The sequence below is a fragment of the Lytechinus variegatus genome, chromosome 12, assembly GCF_018143015.1.
Source record: "Lytechinus variegatus isolate NC3 chromosome 12, Lvar_3.0, whole genome shotgun sequence".
NCBI classification, from domain to species: Eukaryota; Metazoa; Echinodermata; class Echinoidea; order Temnopleuroida; family Toxopneustidae; genus Lytechinus; species Lytechinus variegatus.
The window spans coordinates 4,622,783-4,644,664 of NC_054751.1; the positions used below are offsets into that span (position 1 = coordinate 4,622,783).

A 21,882-nucleotide genomic window follows, 5' to 3' on the forward strand; every position below is an offset into this window, starting at 1 on the left:
TCCCTATTTTGAGGGGGTATTTTTTGCAGAATACATCAAACAAATTGTCTTTGTCATGAACTAATATCTGGCATTCTTCAAATGGTGTATTTATGAGTCAGATTTTTCTTTTATGCCATACAAGCCAGATGTCAATTTCATGGAAAATACGTACATGTGAAATATCAAACAAAAGAACAAATAGACCATGTCTTATTTTATTCAAAGTGTGAAAAAGATAGGAATCCAAGTAAAGTTGCAGATTTTATTAATATACATTGAACTTGATTCTATTTCTTGAAAAAAAAAATGGGATTAGGGGAAAAGATTCAATTTGAATCAAATCTTCAAAGCTAGTGTGTGCTTGATATAGACTAAAAAACAACAGACCGACCCACTTTACCCCTCTGTAACATCAAACTATTTTTTAGGTCTTGCCAACTGCCTTACCCACCCCTTCCAATTTTTTTTTTTACCTCTCAGTCTCAGATCTCCAGAGTATTTTTTTCTCTCTCTCCCATTTTCTCTTTGTCACTCCCTTTCCTTGAACATTCTCTTTCCCCCTCCCTTCTCCACATTTCCCACTTTTTCCTTTCATTATATTCCCCTTCCTCTCCCACCCATTTCCATCCCCTTTCCTCTTTCCCCTCCCCCTTTCCTCTTTCCCCCTCCCCTTTTCTTCCCCCCCCCCTTTACTCTCCCCCTTTCCTCTTTCCCCCTCCCCTTTCCTTTTTCCCTCTCCCTTTACTCTTATCCCTCCCCCTCTCTCAACTGTCCCCTTCCCTTCTCTTCCAAGCTCCCTTCTCTCCCCTTCCCACTCTTCCTCTTCTCTTATATCCCACTCTCCCTTCCCCCTCCCCTCTTTCTCATCCCCCCTCTCTCTCACCCCTCTCTTTCCCCTCCTCCCCTCTCCCCCTTCCCCTCTTTCATTTTCATTATGTACCTATTCAAGCAAACTTAGTGACCCAGTGAACTCCAAAGCACACTATAATAAAAAAATTCTATGAAAATTCGCTCTGAAAAGGGTGTGTTTGGTTTGGATGGAGGCACGCGTAATGTTTTCAAGGACTTGAATCAGCATTCATATCATGAAAGCTGATTCATTTTCCAAGATTGTTTGATTTAAAATTGAGAGAAGGGGAGAAAAAAAACTGTTAAAATGAGAAAAATAAGCAATGCTGAAGTCATTGACCCTGTACATGATCCAGTGCTAGCTAGTATCAGAAGAAAAAAAATAGATTATTGAAACTGCTTTTTTCGTACATATTTTCATATCTGATAATATATGGTATTTCATACATTATTCTTAAAGACATTTTTTTTGTTATTTGCTAACTTGTTTTCAAATTTGTAAACTGGTATTTGTGTCGCTCTAAAGTTTCTAATTGCATGCATGCAGTAATTTGCCTTTCATCTCTGATAATAACACAATTTATTCAAGGCAAGATAAAAAATCTTTTACTTTGGTGATGCCCGTAGACCTTAAATGAATTGTTTTTGTTAAAATGTTCAACTCTGAATGCTAAGATGAACAAAAAGGTAATAAAGTTGACTTCTCCGTAATAAATAGAAGCACATGATGCAAGTAACTGCATGTATTGGCTGAATTATTTTTTTCTTTGATTGACAAAGAGTAAATATTACTATTGTTTGATAGTTGGTAATTAAATGTAGTTTTTAGTTAACAATTTTCAACTGGACATCTTAATAGAGAATATGGTTTCACATCTGATCCTGGAAATTTTCTAATCTCGTTTGAGTTGGTATCATTTCTTTATAATCTTTATGTAGTAAGTAGTTCAATATGAAATATACATGTAGCAAGATAAAATCAAAAAGGGAAAAATTTTAGAATATTTGACCAAATGCCAGGTGATAAAAATTATGTAATATTTTCTATTTTTCTATAGGGAAAGGTGAATGGAACAGTTAAACAAAAGGCTACACCAAAGACACAGGTATGTAATGATGTATGTAAGCCTAGGATTATTTTCTTTTAACCAGGTTTGTTTTTATGAGTATTTCTATTGGCAGTATGAAAAACTATTTGAATAAAGGAATACAGTGTCATATTAAAGAAAATATGAGCCGATTTGTATAATATTTCATGAAACTAAAGAATAAAAGATATCAGAAGGTCATCATTTTCCATATATCTTTCTGTCATGGAGATAGGCTATCAGCATATTGATATATTACATAGGAACAATGTATTAACATATTTAGTAAGGTTTTTCAGACATTGAAAATGTTGTACCGCCTTTCTTGCATGTTCTGTAGCAGCAATTTGTTGAAAAAAATGTTTATAACTTATTTATTCAAACAATTTTGGAGTTTATGTTTTGTATAAAAAGATCTAAAATATCATTGGTGTGAGCTATACTATCGCTGAGGTGTACCGCTTAATTAATGAATACTTTTATCGGTGAAGGTGTGCACCTTAGCGGATAGATTAAGGTTTTGAAATAAATGGAGCGTGGTTCGTGGTAAAAAAAATGCATGTATGTATTAATGTACAAGGCAGTGACCTAATAATTCATGACATGGAATGTGCCTAATTCTAAGTTTCCCAGGGACTTACAATGACTTATTTATTTTTACGACTCATTTTTTAGAACATTTGCAAAAACTGGATTTAATTCTTACATTCCCCTTTTTACATTAAGCAAAATGCAGTGATTAAATATTTTGCTTGGTATGTTGGAAATAACTTTACCCTCTTTGAAGTTGATGAATGAAATTCATTATTCCCCAAAAGCAATAATGATAATAATTGGAGGTTGATTAATGTTTCAGATTATCCAGAGATTCAGAGGATTCCATTTTGTGTTAATTTTCAAAGGATTTAGACCATAAAGTGTGAATTGACTGTGTTTGATTAATTTAGATTGTCTGTAACCATTTCTGGTCTATGAACAAACATTTAAGGTTTAAGGTGCGTAAGTAGTTTGTTCAACTGCAAGTCAATTGAACCCAAGCTGTTTTTTAATTTCCCAAACCAAGGTAATTCATTGTAACAAAGTACAGGGAGGAAAGAATAATTTGTTAATAAAAATAGAGAAGGGTAATATCCATCAATTTAAGTTCAATCGCTGCTTTTGAAAAGAAAAAAAAAACGGAGATGTGATTGGGGGTTTGAATAAAAGATACCCCCCTTCCTGTGCTTTGGGTTTGTGTGTGTACTTTCTTTGTGAGTAGATTTGTTTGTTAGGTATCACTTTATTAGTATTGCTACATTTGGGCAACAATGAGAAGAGGAAGAACTTAATCTCTCTCATATATCATCCCGATAGTGCCCCGTCATAATCACAAAAAACCTTCCTATTTTAATCTCTGCTTTGATTGGTCTATGTAGGAACTACCAAAGAGGGGCTCGGGCATTTAAAGAAAAAAAATGTTTTAATGGCATAAGCCTCTCTCTTGCACATCCCCACGAGTTCTAGCTGTCATATATCATCCCTAAATCAAGATGAAGGTTTATAAAAAAAAATTACAGCTTTGCCAAATATTTTTAAGCCCTTTGTGAGTGGAAAACCACAGGAGTTGGAAGGGAACTCACAATGGCTCAATTTTTTTTTGCTTGCGTTTACTTGCAACCCTATTACAATTAAAGGTGATATTTGTGAAGCGATGTGCATCTTATGGTTCCCCACTCACATCAAGTTCACTCCTAATGGATTTACGGAGTATTGTGTGCGAAAGGTCAGAGGTCAAATGGCTCAATGCTCGGGGTTATTGTCTGATGTTAACGCTGCGGTTCGCTTTGAAGTAGTCCTCTGATGTTTGATTATGGGTATTTCTGATCGTTGAAAGAGCTTTTTGATTTACTGCCCTCTCTCCAAGATGTGACTCAGGTATTGTAAATGTTAAATCCTCTTTTTCTCTCTTTCTCCTTTCCTTTCATCAGCAGTAGTGACCATTAGGTATATATTGTACTTAAATTTCATCAGATTTTACAAATTACGTACGTTTATTTTATTATATAGGATTTGAGTTAAAAATATCTTCCTGGTTCTAATTCATTTTTTTTCTGTTTGTGATATCAAGTTAAATGGCGGGTTTTAGATTGAAGTTGAGCAGTGGTAAGGTTTAAACTTGCATTTTGATATTTTGGATCATAAAAAATATGCAATTGTAGAATAGTCCAGCAAATCTTTCCTTTGTTTAAAAAAATGCCATGAAAGGACAAGTCCACCCCAACAAAATGTTGACTTGAATGAAAAGAGAAAAATTGAAACATGCATAACACTGCAAATTTCATCAAAATCGGATGTAAAAAAGAAAGTTATGACATTTGAAAGTTTTGCTTAATTTCACAAAACAGTTGTATACACATCCTGGTCGGTATGCAAATGAGAAGACTGATGACGTCATCCACTCACTATTTCTTTTGTATTTTATTATTTGAAATATGAAATATTCAAATTTTCTCCTCATTGTCAAAGTGAAACAATGATTGATTCCTCCCTGAACACATTGAATTAGTATTGTTTAATACTATATGATTCAGTCAATTTGGTCAAATCTGTAAAAAATGAAATATTGTATAATTCATACAATAAAAAACAAGAAATGATGAGTGAGGGACATCATCAACTTTGTCATTTGCATGTCACTGAGTTGTGAAACTTTAAAATGTCATAACTTCTCTTATTTTACATCCGTTTTTGATGAAATTTTCAGCGTTATGCTAGTTTGATTTTCACTATTTATTCAAATCGATTTGACGCGGCCAGGGTTTGAACTCCCAACTTCCCGGTTGTGAGACAGACGTTCTACCAGCTGAGCCAACACCGGTCACACTACCATTCATATCACTCCTTTATGCTTGGGAAGAGAACACTAACCATTTGTAAGCTTCCTGGTTGAATTTGAAATCTCAGATTTTACTACGTTTGAGTGTACCATAAAGGCCTCGAGTAAATAAACCCGAGAAGGATTTAGCTACATTTTGAAAATAAAGAAGCTCCAAATTCTGCTTGAGTGAGGGAGTATCCTTGTTGCTAGGCAACTTGACAAGGGTCCACTAGTCTCCGGTCAGACACTGTCTGGTCGTCGGGATAATAATACTTGGATGACCTTTGGATGCAACCCCCTTCAAGCCTTTGCTTTATCGTCATCCATAAATAGAAACAGGATAAGATGCTTTTTAGTGCAAGCTATTTGTTTACCTCCAGCAACTGGCTAGTGCTAATCTCAGCAAACTTGGAGGATGCGAGCGAAAGTTATCTTGGTTGGAGAAATACGAGGAAGAGAAATGGGAAGCAAAGGGGGGGGGGGGGGAAGGAGCATCGTGAAAAGCATGACATCACTTGATCTGGTAGTGCACTTGGCAGTGTCGTCAAGGAAATCCACTCCATGACGTGTTAAGTCTGTTGAGGGTTGGCAAAGAGGACATTGTCTGTTTCTCTTGAGTGCATCTTCATTGGCTCTTAGGCGAGGCTTGTCTGCCTCGTGTCTTGCCAAATCATGGTCATTACATCTCTTTCGTACACTCTCTATCTTATTGTTTCCTTCTCTTTGCATCTCCCTTTCCATTTCTCTCTTGCTCTCTTTCTCTTTTCCTCCCTTTCTCCTTTCCTACTTTATCTTTCCCTCTTAATTTTATCCTCTTGAATTTTCATAAACCTTGCATCAAGCCCTTGCCTTCTATCTTCCCTGCCACAGCCTTGCTTTCCCATCCTCCTTCCGCACCTCTTACATTTTGTTTTTTATTTTTTTTCCACTCGGTAATTGTCCCTTCGAAACTGTCTTGTTCTTGATTTGTCTATCTCCATGGATGATCCCATTTTTCCACCTTTGCCCCCCTGTTCACCTCCATCTATCTCTCTCCCTTCTCTTCCCCCCCCCCCTCTCATTCCTCTCCCTTTCTCTTTCTCTCTTTTCTATCTTGTGACCATTGTTCCTTTATTTCATTTCCTAGAGACTTATCTCAAAAATCCGCATTTTCAGCATATCCTTGCCCCTTTTCCTCCTCTCCCCTCATCATTTTATTTCTCCTTTTTCTCCTCTCATCTTCCTCCCCCTTTGCTCATCTTCCCCCTTCTTTTTCCTCATTTTCTCTTCCCCACCCCTTCTACTACTTGTCTCTTCTTCCTTTTTGTTATTCATTTGTCAATTTCTTCTCTCATTCTCCATTTGTTCTGTTGCTTTATGTGTTATTTCTTTTCTTGTTCGTAACCCTTTCCCCATTTGACATGGCAAGTATATTTGTAACCCAAGATTATCTTTCATTTTCAAAGACATCTTGAGTATGTGTAAATGACCATATCAAGAAGTGGCTTGTTAAAAAAGTATGTAGAAATATAGATTATCTTCAAGTAGATATACTCCAATATTCCATGAAGCAGAAGATCATTAGTCATCATAAAGAGGGCTTAGTCATCAATTTGTCCAAATTTCTTTCTTTTCTCCACTCTTTTTTAACGTTTTCATCATTTCTTTTAAAAACTATTCTCAAGAGACAATCACTTTCTGCAATGTATTTTTCAACTTAAAAATATATTGATATTAATTTCTTATTTTATTTTTTCTCCAACTGCTATAAACAACAATATTCTCATTTTAACTACTGGACAGGACTTGCTTTGAATCACTCTTCAAATTAGTAGGATACATGGCAATGACACTTGAGATATAATTATTTTCTTCTGGAATGACTTATTGTCAACTTTTTGAACAAGTACTCCCAAACTGAATTAATATGGCTATTCTGAGAATAGCAATCACATATCAAGGTGATCATGCATTGCCTATTTTGTTTCAATTTAAAGTCATTATAGATTCACAATACTGAAAAATGAAGATAAATTGTATTCTGAGTAAAGCTATATTTGGAAAATAATTTGACGAAAATGATGTGCCTTTATTTTTTTTATAGTAATCATGGCATTGGTTTTGTTGTCATTTTGGTGATTGTAATAATCCGGAAATGGTTTTGGGGCCGACCACAGAATATATCTAGTCCTTTTTAAGGACCTGTTTGAGAGCAGTAATTATTGTTAGAGCCAGGGGAATCCTTGTCTTCTTCATACCAATGATTGATTTGTTTATTTTCAGTCACGATACACCAGGAAAAATAACAATAGTTAGTCACTCTCTTCATTAACCTGCACCACATGTATCATTGCTATCTGTCTAATGACTTGTTGTCTCATCGCTAGGCATGTTTACACCAGCCCAAATTGTCCGTTTCTAATGGGAGGACATGACCATCTAGGGGAAGGAAGGTCATTTCAAGAGATTCAGGTGCGGATCTAGAGTCGGTCTTGTACGACGACGTGTGAATTTCTCCAAAATATTCGACAAGTGTTGCTCCATTGTGCAATGAAGCCAATCCACGGGGTCCGCAATTATATTATCTGTCTGTCTGTCTGTCCGTCCGTCCGTCCGTCTGCCTGCCTGCCTGCCTGCCTGTCTGTCTGTCTGTCTATCTATCTATCTATCTATCTATCTATCTATATCTTCTATCTATGTGGTGCATCTTCCTCCATCCCCTTCGATCCACACATGGGGTTTATGATTTTCCATACATTACCATCTGAAGTTGATGCAGGATTGTTTCCAAACTAGCATGATTTGGGACAGGTTATCCAGCTATTCAGTAAGAGTAGTTGCACTGAAGCTTGTTACTGATAGCTTATGATGATATGTTATCTTTTCTACCATATTGCCAAAAGACCAATCCTCCGTCATCCAACTCTTGGGCCAGAATTTTTTCCGCTTGGGCCCTGAGGGTGACTGCCATTGCAAGGTGGCCTGGACTCAATGCTTGTTCAGAAAGCTAGTAAACTTGTTGGTTTTCATGGCCAGACTATACAGTGAAAAGGGACATCAAAATTGCTAAGATCAGGGAAAGGTGTACAGTCTTTTCAACCCTGGATATTTGCAAAGGGTATGGCTGTATATTTCACCATGTCAAGCAAGTAGAACATTTTAAGCATAATAAAGGAAAGGATTTTTTTTTACTCTGAGCCCCTTTGACCGATGAGAACTCTTGAGGTAGAAAGTTGATTACTTGTTTAGGGTCCATTTTGAAATTATGTGGACGAGCATGGTGTCCATCTTCTAGATAATAGTACCCCCCCCTGGAGGCCAGACACTGTTTCATAAATCTACAATTAATCTTTAGTGAGGGCTGGTATAGGCAAGAATCTCGAGATTGAGCTAACTTGGTCTTATGGAGACCTATCCTTTGATGATCCTCTAACGGACACCCGAGGGGATGTTTCTTCAGTTGTCTTCGTCCTTCTGTTCTATTGGATTGGTCTTCAAGGCAGTGTGGGCGTTCATATACTCAATAAATTTCCTAATTATATAATGAGGTGTTTTCCCTGCTGACTGATTAAAATGATGGATTAATCCTTGGTTTAATGAGGGATATTCAGATAATCCATTCAGATAATCCCTAGGGATTAGGATTAGACCTGCTGTATATTCTGTTAGGAAGTAATGGATACACCCACCCTCCACACCTTCAAAGAGAAAAAGTTGCATAACTTTCTCTCTTATTTAAATGTACAATGAATTTCTCTTGTCTGAATGGGTTCAGAGAGGTAATCTTGTTATATCATAAATCTGAATGCTTGTTTACAAAGTAATCCGCTTGACCTGAAATGAGGACACAGAATATTTATTATGCAATCCGGAGCTTCAGTTATTAGTCATGAAACTATTAACCTTGGAAAGTAATTACTCATTATATGTTCTTTCATTCTTATTTGACTAGACAATTAACAATATTTTCCCTAGAGCATGTTTATCTTCAAAATTGTGCATACTAAAAAAAATCTGTTTGTCCTGAGTGTCCATCTATGATTCCCTCTCACCAGTCCCCTTTTTATCCCTCTCTCTCTCTAAGCCCACCCACCCTCTCACCCCTCATGCTTCTTCTGACAAGTTTAATTCTGTCTTTAGTTTTTTTCTTTTAAAAAATAATGATATGCCTTGCAATCTTTTTTAAACAATTTAAAAAGAAATCTTTAAAAACGTTTGGGCTTCTTCCTATCCAAATGAAATCTTGAATTCATATTTGCCATTTATTTCAAAGATTTATAGTTACAACTTAAAAAAAAATTTTTATCAAAAGGTGTCTTTTTGTGCATTGCTGGGGCAGGATTAAAGGTAAAAGACAGTAGTTGCAGCAAGCAATTATTTCATGAGAAATTCTTTTAAATCAAGTTTAATTTTTAAAATATCATAAATCTAGATCTGGTATATTACTGCAAACTTAATGTTGCAAAATCATGAAATCTTAGCTTTTTTAATGAGAATTTGGAATAAATAAATGAAATGAATAACACAGAAAAGCATAATGTGGGACAGTGTATAAATATTGCTTCGAAAAATACCTGACATTTTGATGGAATTCCATGTTTATTTTGCTTATTTCTCAGCAATTACGCATTTTCTTCCAGAGCTATCAGGCGCATATTTTGTATTAATACATACAAACACTTGGGTGGTAATTTCATTGGATTCTGTCCGAACTCATTTTGAGATCTTTACCACAGCTGGTATTTATCTTTAAATATGCATTTACAATATCAATTTTAAAGTGAATTCATATTCATGGTGATACAATATATCATTTCCGTCCATGCTGGAAAGATCACAGTGTCACCCTGTCTGTTCACATAGTGTGTTCACTGTTCACAAGGTGTGTCATGCAGTGTGTAACTCAATGTGTTCATCATCAGGTCACAGTGTGTTCACATAATATATTCACTTAGTGTGTCACACAATGTGTTTTCATAATGTGTTCACTTAGTGTGTCACAGATTGTCACAGTGTTCGGTATTTCACACAGCGTGTTCACATAGTGTGTTACACAATGTTGCTCACATAGTGTGTATCACAGTGTGTTCAGACAGTTGACTAAGTGAAGATGTTATTCAGTGTTGGAATGCTCAAATTAAACACTTATTTTACTGTGTGTACACCTTGACCATGTACACTTTAACCATGTGACCATTCACAGTGTGTTCACATAATTTACTCAATAAATGTCTAGATGACTTTGCATTGTGTTTCACACTTACACAGTGAACAAATTTTCTGAATAAATGTCTAGATGACTTCATTTTGTTTTTCACATTTACACAGTGAACAAAGTGAGCATTCTGTGAACACACTTAACATAATGTGAACACACTGAACACACTGAACTCACTGAACATACTGTTAATACACTGAACTTACTGTGAACACACTGAACTTACTGTGAACACACTGAACATACTGTGAATACACTGAACATACTGTGAACACACTGAACTTACTGTGAATACACTGAACTTACTGTGCACACACTGAACTTACTGTGAATACACTGAACTTACTGTGCACACACTGAACTTACTGTGCACACACTGAACTTACTGTGAATACACTGAACTTACTGTGAACACACTGAACTTACTGTGAATACACTGAACATACTGTGAATACACTGAACATGCTGTGAATACACTGAACACACTGAATACACTGAACACACTGTGAATACACTGAACACACTGAATATACTCTGAATATACTGAACATACTGTGAGCACATTCAACATACTGTGAGCACACTCATCATACTGTGAACACACTGAACATACTCTGAGCTCACTGAACATACTGTGAACAAATTGAACATACTGTGAACACACTAAGCACACTAAACTTACTAAGAACACACTGAACTTACTGTGAACAAATTGAACATACTGTGAACACACTAAGCACACTAAACTTACTAAGAACACACTGAACTTACTGTGAACAAATTGAACATACTGTGAACACACTAAGCACACTAAACTTACTAAGAACACACTGAACTTACTGTGAACACACTGATCATACTGAGAAAGCACTGTGGGACATTCTTTTCAGCAGGGATGATATGACAATATTCTTAGTGTATTGCCCTTTTCAACCTAGGCTGTGTGTCTAGTAATTGAGTTAATGATTATTACAAAAGAAAATTCTTCCATTTGTTATGATGTCCTTGAAGTGTCAACTCTGTAGGGGAGGTGGATTTTTTTTCTTCTATCAATAAAATTGTTGAAGTCAAGTTCGTTGTTTGCAGAGGTTATCACAGCTAGTGAACCTTTTTTTAAAATCATCCCTAATAATTGCCGATGACTAATTCACTTAGTCACTCTAATGTGGTGTTTGATTTGCGATCCTTGTCTTTTTTAAGATTGGTAAAATATTTCAAATCTATAGTTCCTATTCTTTCTTAGAGTCTGCAGGGGGGGGGGGGGGTTAAGATTCAGGGAAACTACTCTGTCTTTTATAGCATTACATATTTTTTCTTTGTTATTAGTATTTTCCTTGTTAAAATGAAGGAAATTCCTTGGTGAGTCACCGAGTGTTAATGACAAGGTGAAATTAGGTCAGACATGGTAATATATTAATTTCCCACAAATTAACTAAAATGAGGGCTTGCTGCATGTCAAGTACAGTGGTTGTAATAGAATAGAGGGAACAAAATGAGAAAAGTTAGGAAGAAAAAATAAAATGGAAGGGATTGGGAGAGTGAGAAAGAGAGGAGAGAGCACAGGGAGGGATGCATATATCAAGAGTTAAAAAGTATAAATTGTGCTATAATGCAGATAATGAACTGCATTGCTGTGCTGTATGTATTAACTGTTATGTACATGTTACAGCCTTCAGCTCTCTGTACTGATCTTTAATGTTCAGTTTAAGGCGGGGCTTGTGAGAGGTGTGGGTGTGGTCTTTATAATGAATATGCATGATTGTAGAGACAAACAGGCACACTCATCCACTTGGACCATTCCTGTGTAATTTTTCCCTGATCAGTGTAGCTTGCAGGGCCATTATTTTATATCGGGCAGATTTCTATATTTTAGCTCAAAATATATCAGATCAATGAGAGGGGCAATGAGATACAAAATATGGCACCCAAGGCCATGACCCTTGTGGCCTTTGATTGATTTGAACCATGTCTTTGAAAAAGATTTGAGAACAGATTAATTTTACCATGTATAGATAAGTTTTACCATGATACATTGTACACTGTAGAAGGGGAATCATCTGAAGAGCAATATTGTATCATTTACTATGTGAAATTATGAAAGCTTTTGCTTTGGTGCATTTTGAAAATATGCATGTATTTTGTATACTTGTTTCTATCAAAAATTTTAATTGTTTTTCTTCACAGTATTTCTGTCAAATATTGTGTTAAGTGATTTTTTTTCTTTGTTATTAAATTCTTTGTATGATTATTATGTTATAGGGTCAGCTAATCACAAGGCTCGTTCCTTTCTTTCTGTCCCTCTCATATTCAATCCAATGTTTATTTCTATTTGTTGTTGTTTTTCTATTGTGTTAATAGATGCTTTGTATACATATGTTGTGTTTTTGTATGGATTTTTATGAGAAAATAAATTGAAATATCGTGTTTAAGAGCCTCTTTAAGTTAATCCCTAGATAAGTCTTTGGGATCTTCATCATAAACAATTTGTACAGAAAAATTGAATTATGGTAGAGGCTGTCTCAAACTAATTGAAAATGATGATAAATTAATGTGATTATTTTGTTGAGTCATGTGCACTGCATGCATATGTGTATGTTTGGGACCACACACAAGTCGTTTATTCTTTTTTCTTTCTTCCATACAGGCAACTAAAGGAAAAGATAAGAAGGAGAAGAAGACATTCACAGTTGAAGATATGAAGCAAGATTTGATGAAGGTAAGTGCATGTAGATCATTACCATAAAGGACAAGTCCACCCCAACATAAAAAGAGAAAAATCTAACAAGCATAACACTGAAAATTTCATCAAAATCAGATGTAAAATAAAGAAAGTTATGACATTTTAAAGTTTCGCTTAATTTCACAAAACAGTTATATGCACATCATGGTCGGTATGCAAATGAGGAGACTGATGACATCATCCACTAACTATTTCTTTTGTATTTTATATAAATATGTAATATTCAAATTTTCTCCTCTTTGCCAAGTGAAACAACGATAAATTCCTCCCTGAACACGAGGAATTAGCATTGTTTAATATTATATGGTTCTGTCAAGTTGGTCCTTATTGTCAAATTTGTAAAAAATGAAATATTGTATAATTTAAACAATAAAAAACAAAAGAAATAGTGAGTGATGGACATCACTGACTGACTTATTTGCATGTCACTGAGTTGTGCATATTACTGTTTTGTGAAAATTAAGCAAAAATTTAAAATGCCATAACTTTCTTATTTTACATCCGATTTTGATGAAATTTTAAAAGTTATGCTAGTTTTATATTTCTCTATTTTTTCAAATCAACTTTTTCTGAGGTGGACTTGACCTTTAAACATTGTACTGGGAGACCTCATTTGAAGATGTTTCATTTAAAAACTCATTCATGTTCAGTAATGTTGCATTTTGTTGCATTTGTGATTCTCAAGTTTGTAAACTCTAAGCTAAATTATATCTCAAATTATTCCCTTTTCGGCCTTTGAATTCTCCCAATCCTTTTCTTTTGCGATTGGGAATGGGGACATTGAACACACCCTTGTTTTTCATATCTGCGTTTCATAATTGTGTTTTGAATCATGATTTGTGTTGAAAATCAACATTGAACTCACCCATAATAGTAATAAATGATATACAATACAAGAAAAATATATTGCAAACATTCTTTAGCAAATGGTACAAGAGAGCTCTGGGGTAAGCCTTAATACTAGCTCAAGCGGGGTAGATCAACATAAAATGAATAATAAGTACTTAAAGAATTAACCAGATAAAAATATATTTGTATGTTACTAAGTCATTCATATTGCACTCTACAATAGGTTAATGCCCAATTGGTCTTCATAGACTTTGTATACTTTCTGTTTGGTTGTATTAAAATACATGGTCTAATCCTAGTTTGTCTGAAACCAGTTTGTCTCATTTAAACTGATTGCTTTTAGCCTATTTGTCATTAATTTCCATTTAGACTATGCCCATTCATGTTTGTAGATATACTTTGTGGGATAAATAGTAATATCAATGTCATTATCATCATCATCATCACCACCACCATCATCATGACCAATATCATTGTCATAATCACTATCACCACTATCAAAATCATCATTATTATCATCACCAACATCATCACCATCATCATTATCATCACCATCATCATTATCATCACCATCATCACCATCATCACTCTCATTATCATCATCATCATCACTCTCATCATCATCACCATCATCACTCTCATTATCATCATCATCATCACCACCACCATCATAATCACAATCATCACTCTCATCATCATCATCACTCTCATCATCACTCTCATCATCATCATCATCACTCTCATTATCATCATCATCATCATCACCACCACCATCATAATCACAATCATTACTCTCATCATCATCACTCTCATCATCCTCATCACCATCATCATTACCATCATCACGATCATCACTGTCATCATCATCATTTCCCTCATTGTCATCAATAGAATTATTAATTTGTACTTGAAAGTAGAAGGGCATTTAATGATTTTTTTTTTTAAAGTAGAAATGACAAACTACCACTCAATCCACATCTAGTGTTCAGCAATTAGGATGTCTAGGGCATTATGTATAATTCTTTCAAGTCAACAATTTGCAAGATGGGGGTTAATTACCGATTGGTCAATAATTGATTCATCAGTTATTCTTCAATTCAACGCCCAATCAAAACACATTTCAGGAATCACTGCTCCCCAATATGGCAACCTTCAGATCATAGTTTGTGGTCTAACCAGAAAACATGACAAGCTCAAAGAAAGTCATATCAGGTCATTTTAACTTGCAATTCTTTAGATCTTTTCATCAGATATTTTGTTTGCTTAGTCTGGGAAAGAAAGCATGGACAAAAAAATATAAGGGAAAAAGGGGAGAGTAAACATGGCCTAAAATTGCGACAAAATACTTAGGTAGTGATACATCTTTTGCCCATTTCTAATTTTTTTTCTACTTTTAAAAGATTTAAGTCACGGCAGGTCACTGACTCATTTATGGCAGTGCTTACCTCATCTATTGTATAATTCTTCATTAACAACGTCTCTGAGATGACTTTGGCCACTGGAATTTGTAGGAATTCTCCAACATTTGAATGCCAATGATTTCAAACTTGCAGTGATAAAGGAAATTAATCCAGAGGGCATTTATTGGTCAAGACGATTGATGAATTGGAGTGTTCTTGATAACAGACAAAGACTAGATGAATTTTGAAATGATTGCAGTTGATTGAGTGGAGGAAGGGGGATAGAGTCAGTGAATTCATAAACATTGTCTGGTTCATTTTAATGGAGTGATTTTTAAATTTTGTAAAAATCAAAATTTGTCTTTGAAGAAAAAAAATAAAGGATTTTTTTCAAATTCTTCTTGCTGTTGAGTATCTGAATAGAAGCTATTTTTTTTTAAATGGGCTTTTTGATAGTTGTAGTTTCTAATTGTTTTTTGATACAGTATTTGATGACTACTGAATCTATATGACATATCGATAAAAAAATCCCTTGAAATATAAATGGGTATTGATAGGTGCTTGTCTATGAGTGGGCGAACAAACGCATGATGGAAGCGAATTAAATGACATTTTCAGGCGTATTAAGCGAAACAGTAGTGGGGATATATTATACTGGAGTTAACACATTGTTATTAGAATCTCCGCCCCCTCACTATCTGTATATGGTATGGGACTGTCATCATTGACCATAAATACTGAGATTAGCTTCAGTCTATTAGTTCTCTGTGACGAGTGGCCATGGCATAATTAGTCGAGCAGGAGACCTGCAAATTTGCGAATTGTTAAGACAAATGTCAGATGTTACAACCGAAAATGTCAATTATCCAATGAGCTTATCCACACACAGATATGGTCATGTATTGGGTAAATTCAGTTTCAGTAGCTTTTTCTTTTCATGCTTTTTATTCAAGGCTACAATAATCCATTGATGCAGCACTCAAATTTTATTTTCTATCAACATCTAAGTCTATTTCATAATTCTTGCCCAATGATAATGCTCTTTTTCTTCACCCTTCCAACTTTTTGATGCGATTCTAGCATTGCTGTAAATTCTAATAGCAGTTTGCGAGCCGATGTCGCAATTTTTGCGCATTTGTACAATTAAATTTAACAATTATATTAATTATTTTTCTTCTCTACATACATATTAGAGAAGCTCATTTACAATAGTTCTTTGAAAACATCTATATAGTAATCATAAGTATCAATGGTACAATGTAGAAATCTTCATTCAAAGAACATAACATTGAAACTATGGTAATTATTATCCCCCAAATTAATTCAGTGTGCAAAGAGTTAGTTATTAATTTTGCTCCTGAAATGTATTATATTGAATAAGTTTAGATTTATAAATTTTTTTGTTAAACACAGAGAATAACATTTAGTGATTATTATGAGTTAAATGGATATAACATACTAATTGATGAATAATGTAAATATGATTGTGGGATATGAAGAGGAAAAATAATCATAAACCTCCAAAGTTCAGTCGATATTATAAATGGAGAATAATTATTGTGGTGAGGGCTTAGATTAGATTAAAATGAGGATTAGGGTGAGTAGATATGAGTAGAGCGAAGAATATGAAATTGATTAGGAAACCATAGCCAGTGAAACTGGTATGAAATTATGGAGGATAAACCTGGCTCACTCAGGTCAAGTCCGCATCAAAATAAAAAAAAAGCAATACGCTGAAAATTTCATCATATTCAGAAGTGAAATATTACAGTTATAAAGTATTTGAATGGTTTGCTTATTTCATGTAAGACTTGTATTCACAACACAGGCAATATGTTTATGATCCAATGCCACACATAGTGCATTTACTAAAATATTGTCTTCCATTTTTTGTAAATTTGATCGTTGAGAAATTTTGGAACAACCTTCTTGAAGACATTGAAAAATGATTAACATCAAAAACTTAAAAAATACAACTTTTCTGTTCAGTTCTTCTTCATTTCCTTTAACATTTCTTGAAAAGCACCCTGAGCATGCTAGAGAGTGGGTTTGATGCAACATGATTCAAATTTATTATTTTAACCAGCCACTGATCTAGTCTTGTCCGCATATTCGACACTGCAGTAATACCATTAAATGCATGCACTTGTCTAATTAGGTCTCCAACTTGGCTTGAAGCGACACAAGCTGGCAGAAAGGTTAATGCCCGTTTAATTGACTGTCTGAACAAAGTCAATTTCTATCTGCTACAAATTTGAGATTCCATCATTTCTTTTCATACTTACAAGGCTTTCATAAAAGCTGTTTGGATGAAAATGAGTAGGAGAGTGATAGGGATGTAGGGAGAGAGAGAGAGAGGGGGGGGGGTGGGTATAGGTGCTCATGTTTCGCTCCTTTCAAACTCTTAGATGGCTTCCTTTTCATATTTTTACACTTTGAGGTTGAAGTGCCACGTTCCCAATGCCAAAAACCCTTTGCGGCGGCATTAGACCCTGTTTACATTCCTGGACCGGTTCCTTCTAAAACCGATTGGGGGGGAATTGTTCAGTGTGACTTGAATGCTCCAATTTTAATTGATAATGTAATCTTCGTTGAACTTCGGATATTGTTCACAATCCCACCTAATGATGTGGTGTTTTAAGATTGGCGTGCCTCGTGAACCTGTTCACAACCGAACTGTATTGATCTAAGAAGCAATCTTCAGGAAGTACAGTTAGTCTGCATATCCTCTTGGTTGAAGAATCGCCAAAGTCTTAATCATCTTTTTTTCTTCAGACAAGATTGTGCAAAGAATATGTTAACATCTCTTTAGCCGAACAGTCTTTTGTGGTCGAATCAAGTTCTGCAGACTCACCTGTACTCACAGATTATGGCATTAGAAACCTGTAGGCATATATGTTGTCTTAGGTGCCAAGACAAGCAGATCTTATTGTGAAAGCTCAAGAAGCGATCTTCTATATTGGTTGGGAACCAGTTCAGGAAAGATATTGTGAATGGGGTCGTACAGTGTAACAATCCCATATTCAGAGTGTTTTCTGCCTATGATTGGTAATGGCTTCAGCCGTGGCACACTCCTACAAGAGCAACGACTTTTAGAGAGATGGCATGCTTTGGCTTCATTTGTGCCTCCGCGACCTTGTCCGCTATATTTCTGGAAATGGAATATGAATTTGGAGACAAAACTACCAGACACTAGTCCCACAATACGGCCATACAAAAAGTGCTCATCACTTCCTTTTATGAATAGTTATTTTGGTTAAATAGAAGATGTTTAAAGTAACCTTGTTCTTGAAGAGGAGTCCCGGCACTTCAAAGCATATCCTCAGGTCCTTTGCATCTGATGACCTTGTGCCTTGACTTCTCGTAAAGCGCCTCAAGGTCCTCTTGTACTGCTTTCATCGCAGTGACGACATCTAACCACCCAAATGGGTTTTCCGTGCAGGAGTCTGGCTACAAATTGGCAACGTTTGCCGACATTGTATTGTTGTGATCTTTTAAAAGTAATCACTCATTGGGCCCTGAAAGGCAGGGTGACTTGAGGATAGTGCATTCAAAGTCAATTCTTGATGTGTCATTATGAGTGACCTCTTTCAAAAAGGTTCCTTAGCAGTACTTGGTTGTGGCGGTCAACATGAGATCTTTATGCTGTGGTTCTTCTTAGCCAAGGATAGGTATTGTCTGGTGGATTATTTGGATGGATCTATTTCAAAGGCCTTAGATAGTCAATTTCTCTTTTTAATAAATGAAACAAGTATGAGATGCATATTTTTAGTTCAGAAACAACCTTGAGGAAATGAATACTCTGCTGAGAAATGCACTGGACATATATACAAGTGACATAAGAAGTGTTGCTGTATTAGATGATTTAGAAAACTCCTAATACAATTTGCATATTTTGCTCGTCTATTTTTAAAGGGGAATTCCATCCCCGGGAAATCATCAGATAAGTTGGAATGTACACTGATTGCCAATAACATTTCTGCGTTCTGCACCAAAAGTTCTGTTTTAAACATTGGTTTAAGTTACAATAAATTGAGAAAGTAAATTATATCATTGTCTGTCCAAAGCAATACATATTCATCTTTGAGCCGTAAAATTGTTCTGAATTGATCGTGCTGCATGAAAATCAAGAGCTTTATGGAATAATAAATGGATGCATCTTGATCTGTAAAACTGTATGGCTGGTATGCATTCTTCTGTCGGCTTGGAACAAAGACAAATATGTACATACAAGTGTTATCTTCTCATCGGCATATTTCCTGATCCAAGCGTGAAAATTACATTTATGATTCGGCAGGTGTGCCTTCCATTTGTGCAGATTTTCGCACGTCTTTGATTGTTGTTCTTACAGAGTGTAATTTGTCGCCAGCTCTGCAAATCGCTCATTAATCCCTTTCTAGATGTTTTACTCCCTTTCTCTGGAGATCTGGGAATGTAGGGTTTTTGCAGCTTTTATTTATCCCTGTTTGAAATGATATGTTTCATGAGGGGGGGGTGGGTGTATGAAGTTTACAAGGTGTTAGGAATGTCGGACTTGGGAGGGTCATAATAGAGGATTACTCTTACAATATGGGATATTCACCATAGAATGCACAGGTGACAATGGAACGTTGCACTTGTAAGCTATAACTTTGAGCTTAGGAATTTTACAATTATGTTCGGGAATAAATGCGCCAAATGCGGTACAATAGGGCCCACAAACTGCTGTAATTGATCATAGAAAATTCACAAAGATGAGAAAAAATATACAATTGGAATAGTAACCGTGTTGGTGCTTATTATGGTACCCGGTGCTGCAGTGTAAACAACATGTTCTTGTCAAGATCTGAGGGGAACCCTGTCTGTGACTTTGCAGATTGGTACACCGTACAGGAATGTAATTCTATAATTTGATTAAAAATTAACAATATACATACATTCTTAGTTTTATGTGGAGGATTTGTTGAATAGCTAGTGTCATGGCAAAAGTGATAGATACATTGTAAATTCCCACTTATTATTTTTTTGTGGTGGTGGGGGGGGGGGGTGTCTGAAACTAATTAGATAATTGGAACTTTCTTCTTGTTGAGTGCAGGAATATTAATTAAAAAATGATGATCAGCATTTTCATCTTGATGCAATTAAGTACAAGTTTAGTAAATCTGAGGTCTTGTTAAACACCACCGGTATATAAAATATTTACAGTGTCCCTCTCATTCCTTTTGTTTAAACTCTCTCCAATGCTGATTCATCCCTTTAATGTTTCAAAAATTCAGTAATATTCATTGTAACAGACATGGCATCTTGGAGTATCTCTTTGATAATATCAAACAATGCCTGTGATGAATTTCATGTTTTTACTTTTAAACCCCATTTTGTAGGGTTAGGCAGATTTCAGATTAGTCAGGAGAAGAGTTCATTGATATTGTATATTATGTGGAAGTTAAAGAGTTAGGCAATTTGGGTTAGTACACAGTTGCCTAACCATAGTGATTACTGATCAATGAACCAATTCACCATTGCTACAATGTTATTTTTTTCTTCACATTTAGAGAACCTAAGTTAATGATCATCAACATAATACTAATAAAGCAATATTGACTGGCCTCGTGGCAATACGACATATCGCCCAAACTAGATTTATATCAATTTTTTATATCAACTTAGTGAGGGCGATATATGTCCTTTCGCCCCCAGGCTAGTCAATATTGCTATTATTAACCAAATCAGACATCTATGGCAAAAGTCGTTAAAATTTAGATATTTGAAATTTTAGAATGAAAATCTAGTTTCTCATGTTGAGCAAACTGGGTCTTTGAACTTTACCATTGTGACGTAATTGAAATGACGCGTCCCTGGCCTAGGAACGCAGTATCCAGCTCCAGCGTTGTCTCAACTGATTACCATTATGACGTATAGCACTGCGCGGTTCAAGGACGCGTACAAAAATGCGTAGAATACCCAGATTTTAGCGCTGCCTTTTATTGCCGCCACATTTTCACGCATTTTCTCATCGACTTCCTTGAGTGGGCAATAAATTGGGCGCGTGGATAAACAATCAGAATTTTATTGACCGGCAAATTTTGATCCAAGTCTTAAGCAGGCAACAAGGTTTCAAAGTTGCCCTGCTCAGATGTCTAATACAGTTAATAATAAGCAATGTCACCATCACATATTCTTTGAAATGCATTCAATTCAAAGATTTAGCAGTTCAGAAAACATTAATTTCGTCAAAGGTTCACTGTAAGTTGTGCAAAGTGGCTAATTGACTTATCTTACTGTCACATAGCGGGTGCGTTGCGCTACCTTAGTTTACAAAGGGAAAGCACCTAACAGGGCGGCAGCAGGCACAGGGGGGCATATACTGAGAAAGATAAGGGGCGTGAGCAGTTCCTTTAGATGGGTATCAGCTGACGTTATCAATGGGCCGGACGACAACGTGGAAATCATGAATGGGTCCAGTTTTGATCACATTTTTCAAGTTTTCTGTAAGATTATCTTGCACCATGCACGATGATGTAGCACAATGGTAGTTTACAAAAGGATATTGGGTATGGTGTAGAGAGGCAACAATTGAAGTCATTTCATTACATTGACGTTGTGATGGCATTATATGTCGTCAGCAATTGTGGAAAATGTATCCTGCCTCTTACGGAATAGGCCTGCAAAAAAGAAAGGGCAATGAGTCCCCTCTCCCTTTTATTGAAATTTCTTCTTATTATTTTATTTGGCACTTAATCGAAAAGAAAACATGTACAATGCAAGATTGAGAAATATTACAAGAATACAAATAGTTTTTAGACCTTTTCTCACCCAACCAGGTAGCCTGGGTAGGGAATAGGTCAACTTAATGGCCATGGCCCACAGGCCTTCCCTCCCACCTCCAGAGCTAAAAGTGAGCTACACAGCAGTGTGCTCCAACCAAAAAAAAAAAAAAATTG

At 35.6% G+C, this 21,882-nt stretch overlaps 1 protein-coding gene across 1 annotated transcript in view; it reads left to right on the top strand.

Moving 5' to 3' along the window:
• Window positions 1–21,882, top strand: part of LOC121424678 (mitotic apparatus protein p62-like) — an 80,096-nt gene that overhangs the window by 49,102 nt on the left and 9,112 nt on the right. Inside the window, exons 9-10 of the mRNA XM_041620421.1 lie at window positions 1,890–1,937; window positions 12,618–12,689. Of these exons, the coding sequence (XP_041476355.1) occupies window positions 1,890–1,937; window positions 12,618–12,689 (120 nt within the window). The remainder of the gene's footprint in view (window positions 1–1,889; window positions 1,938–12,617; window positions 12,690–21,882) is intronic.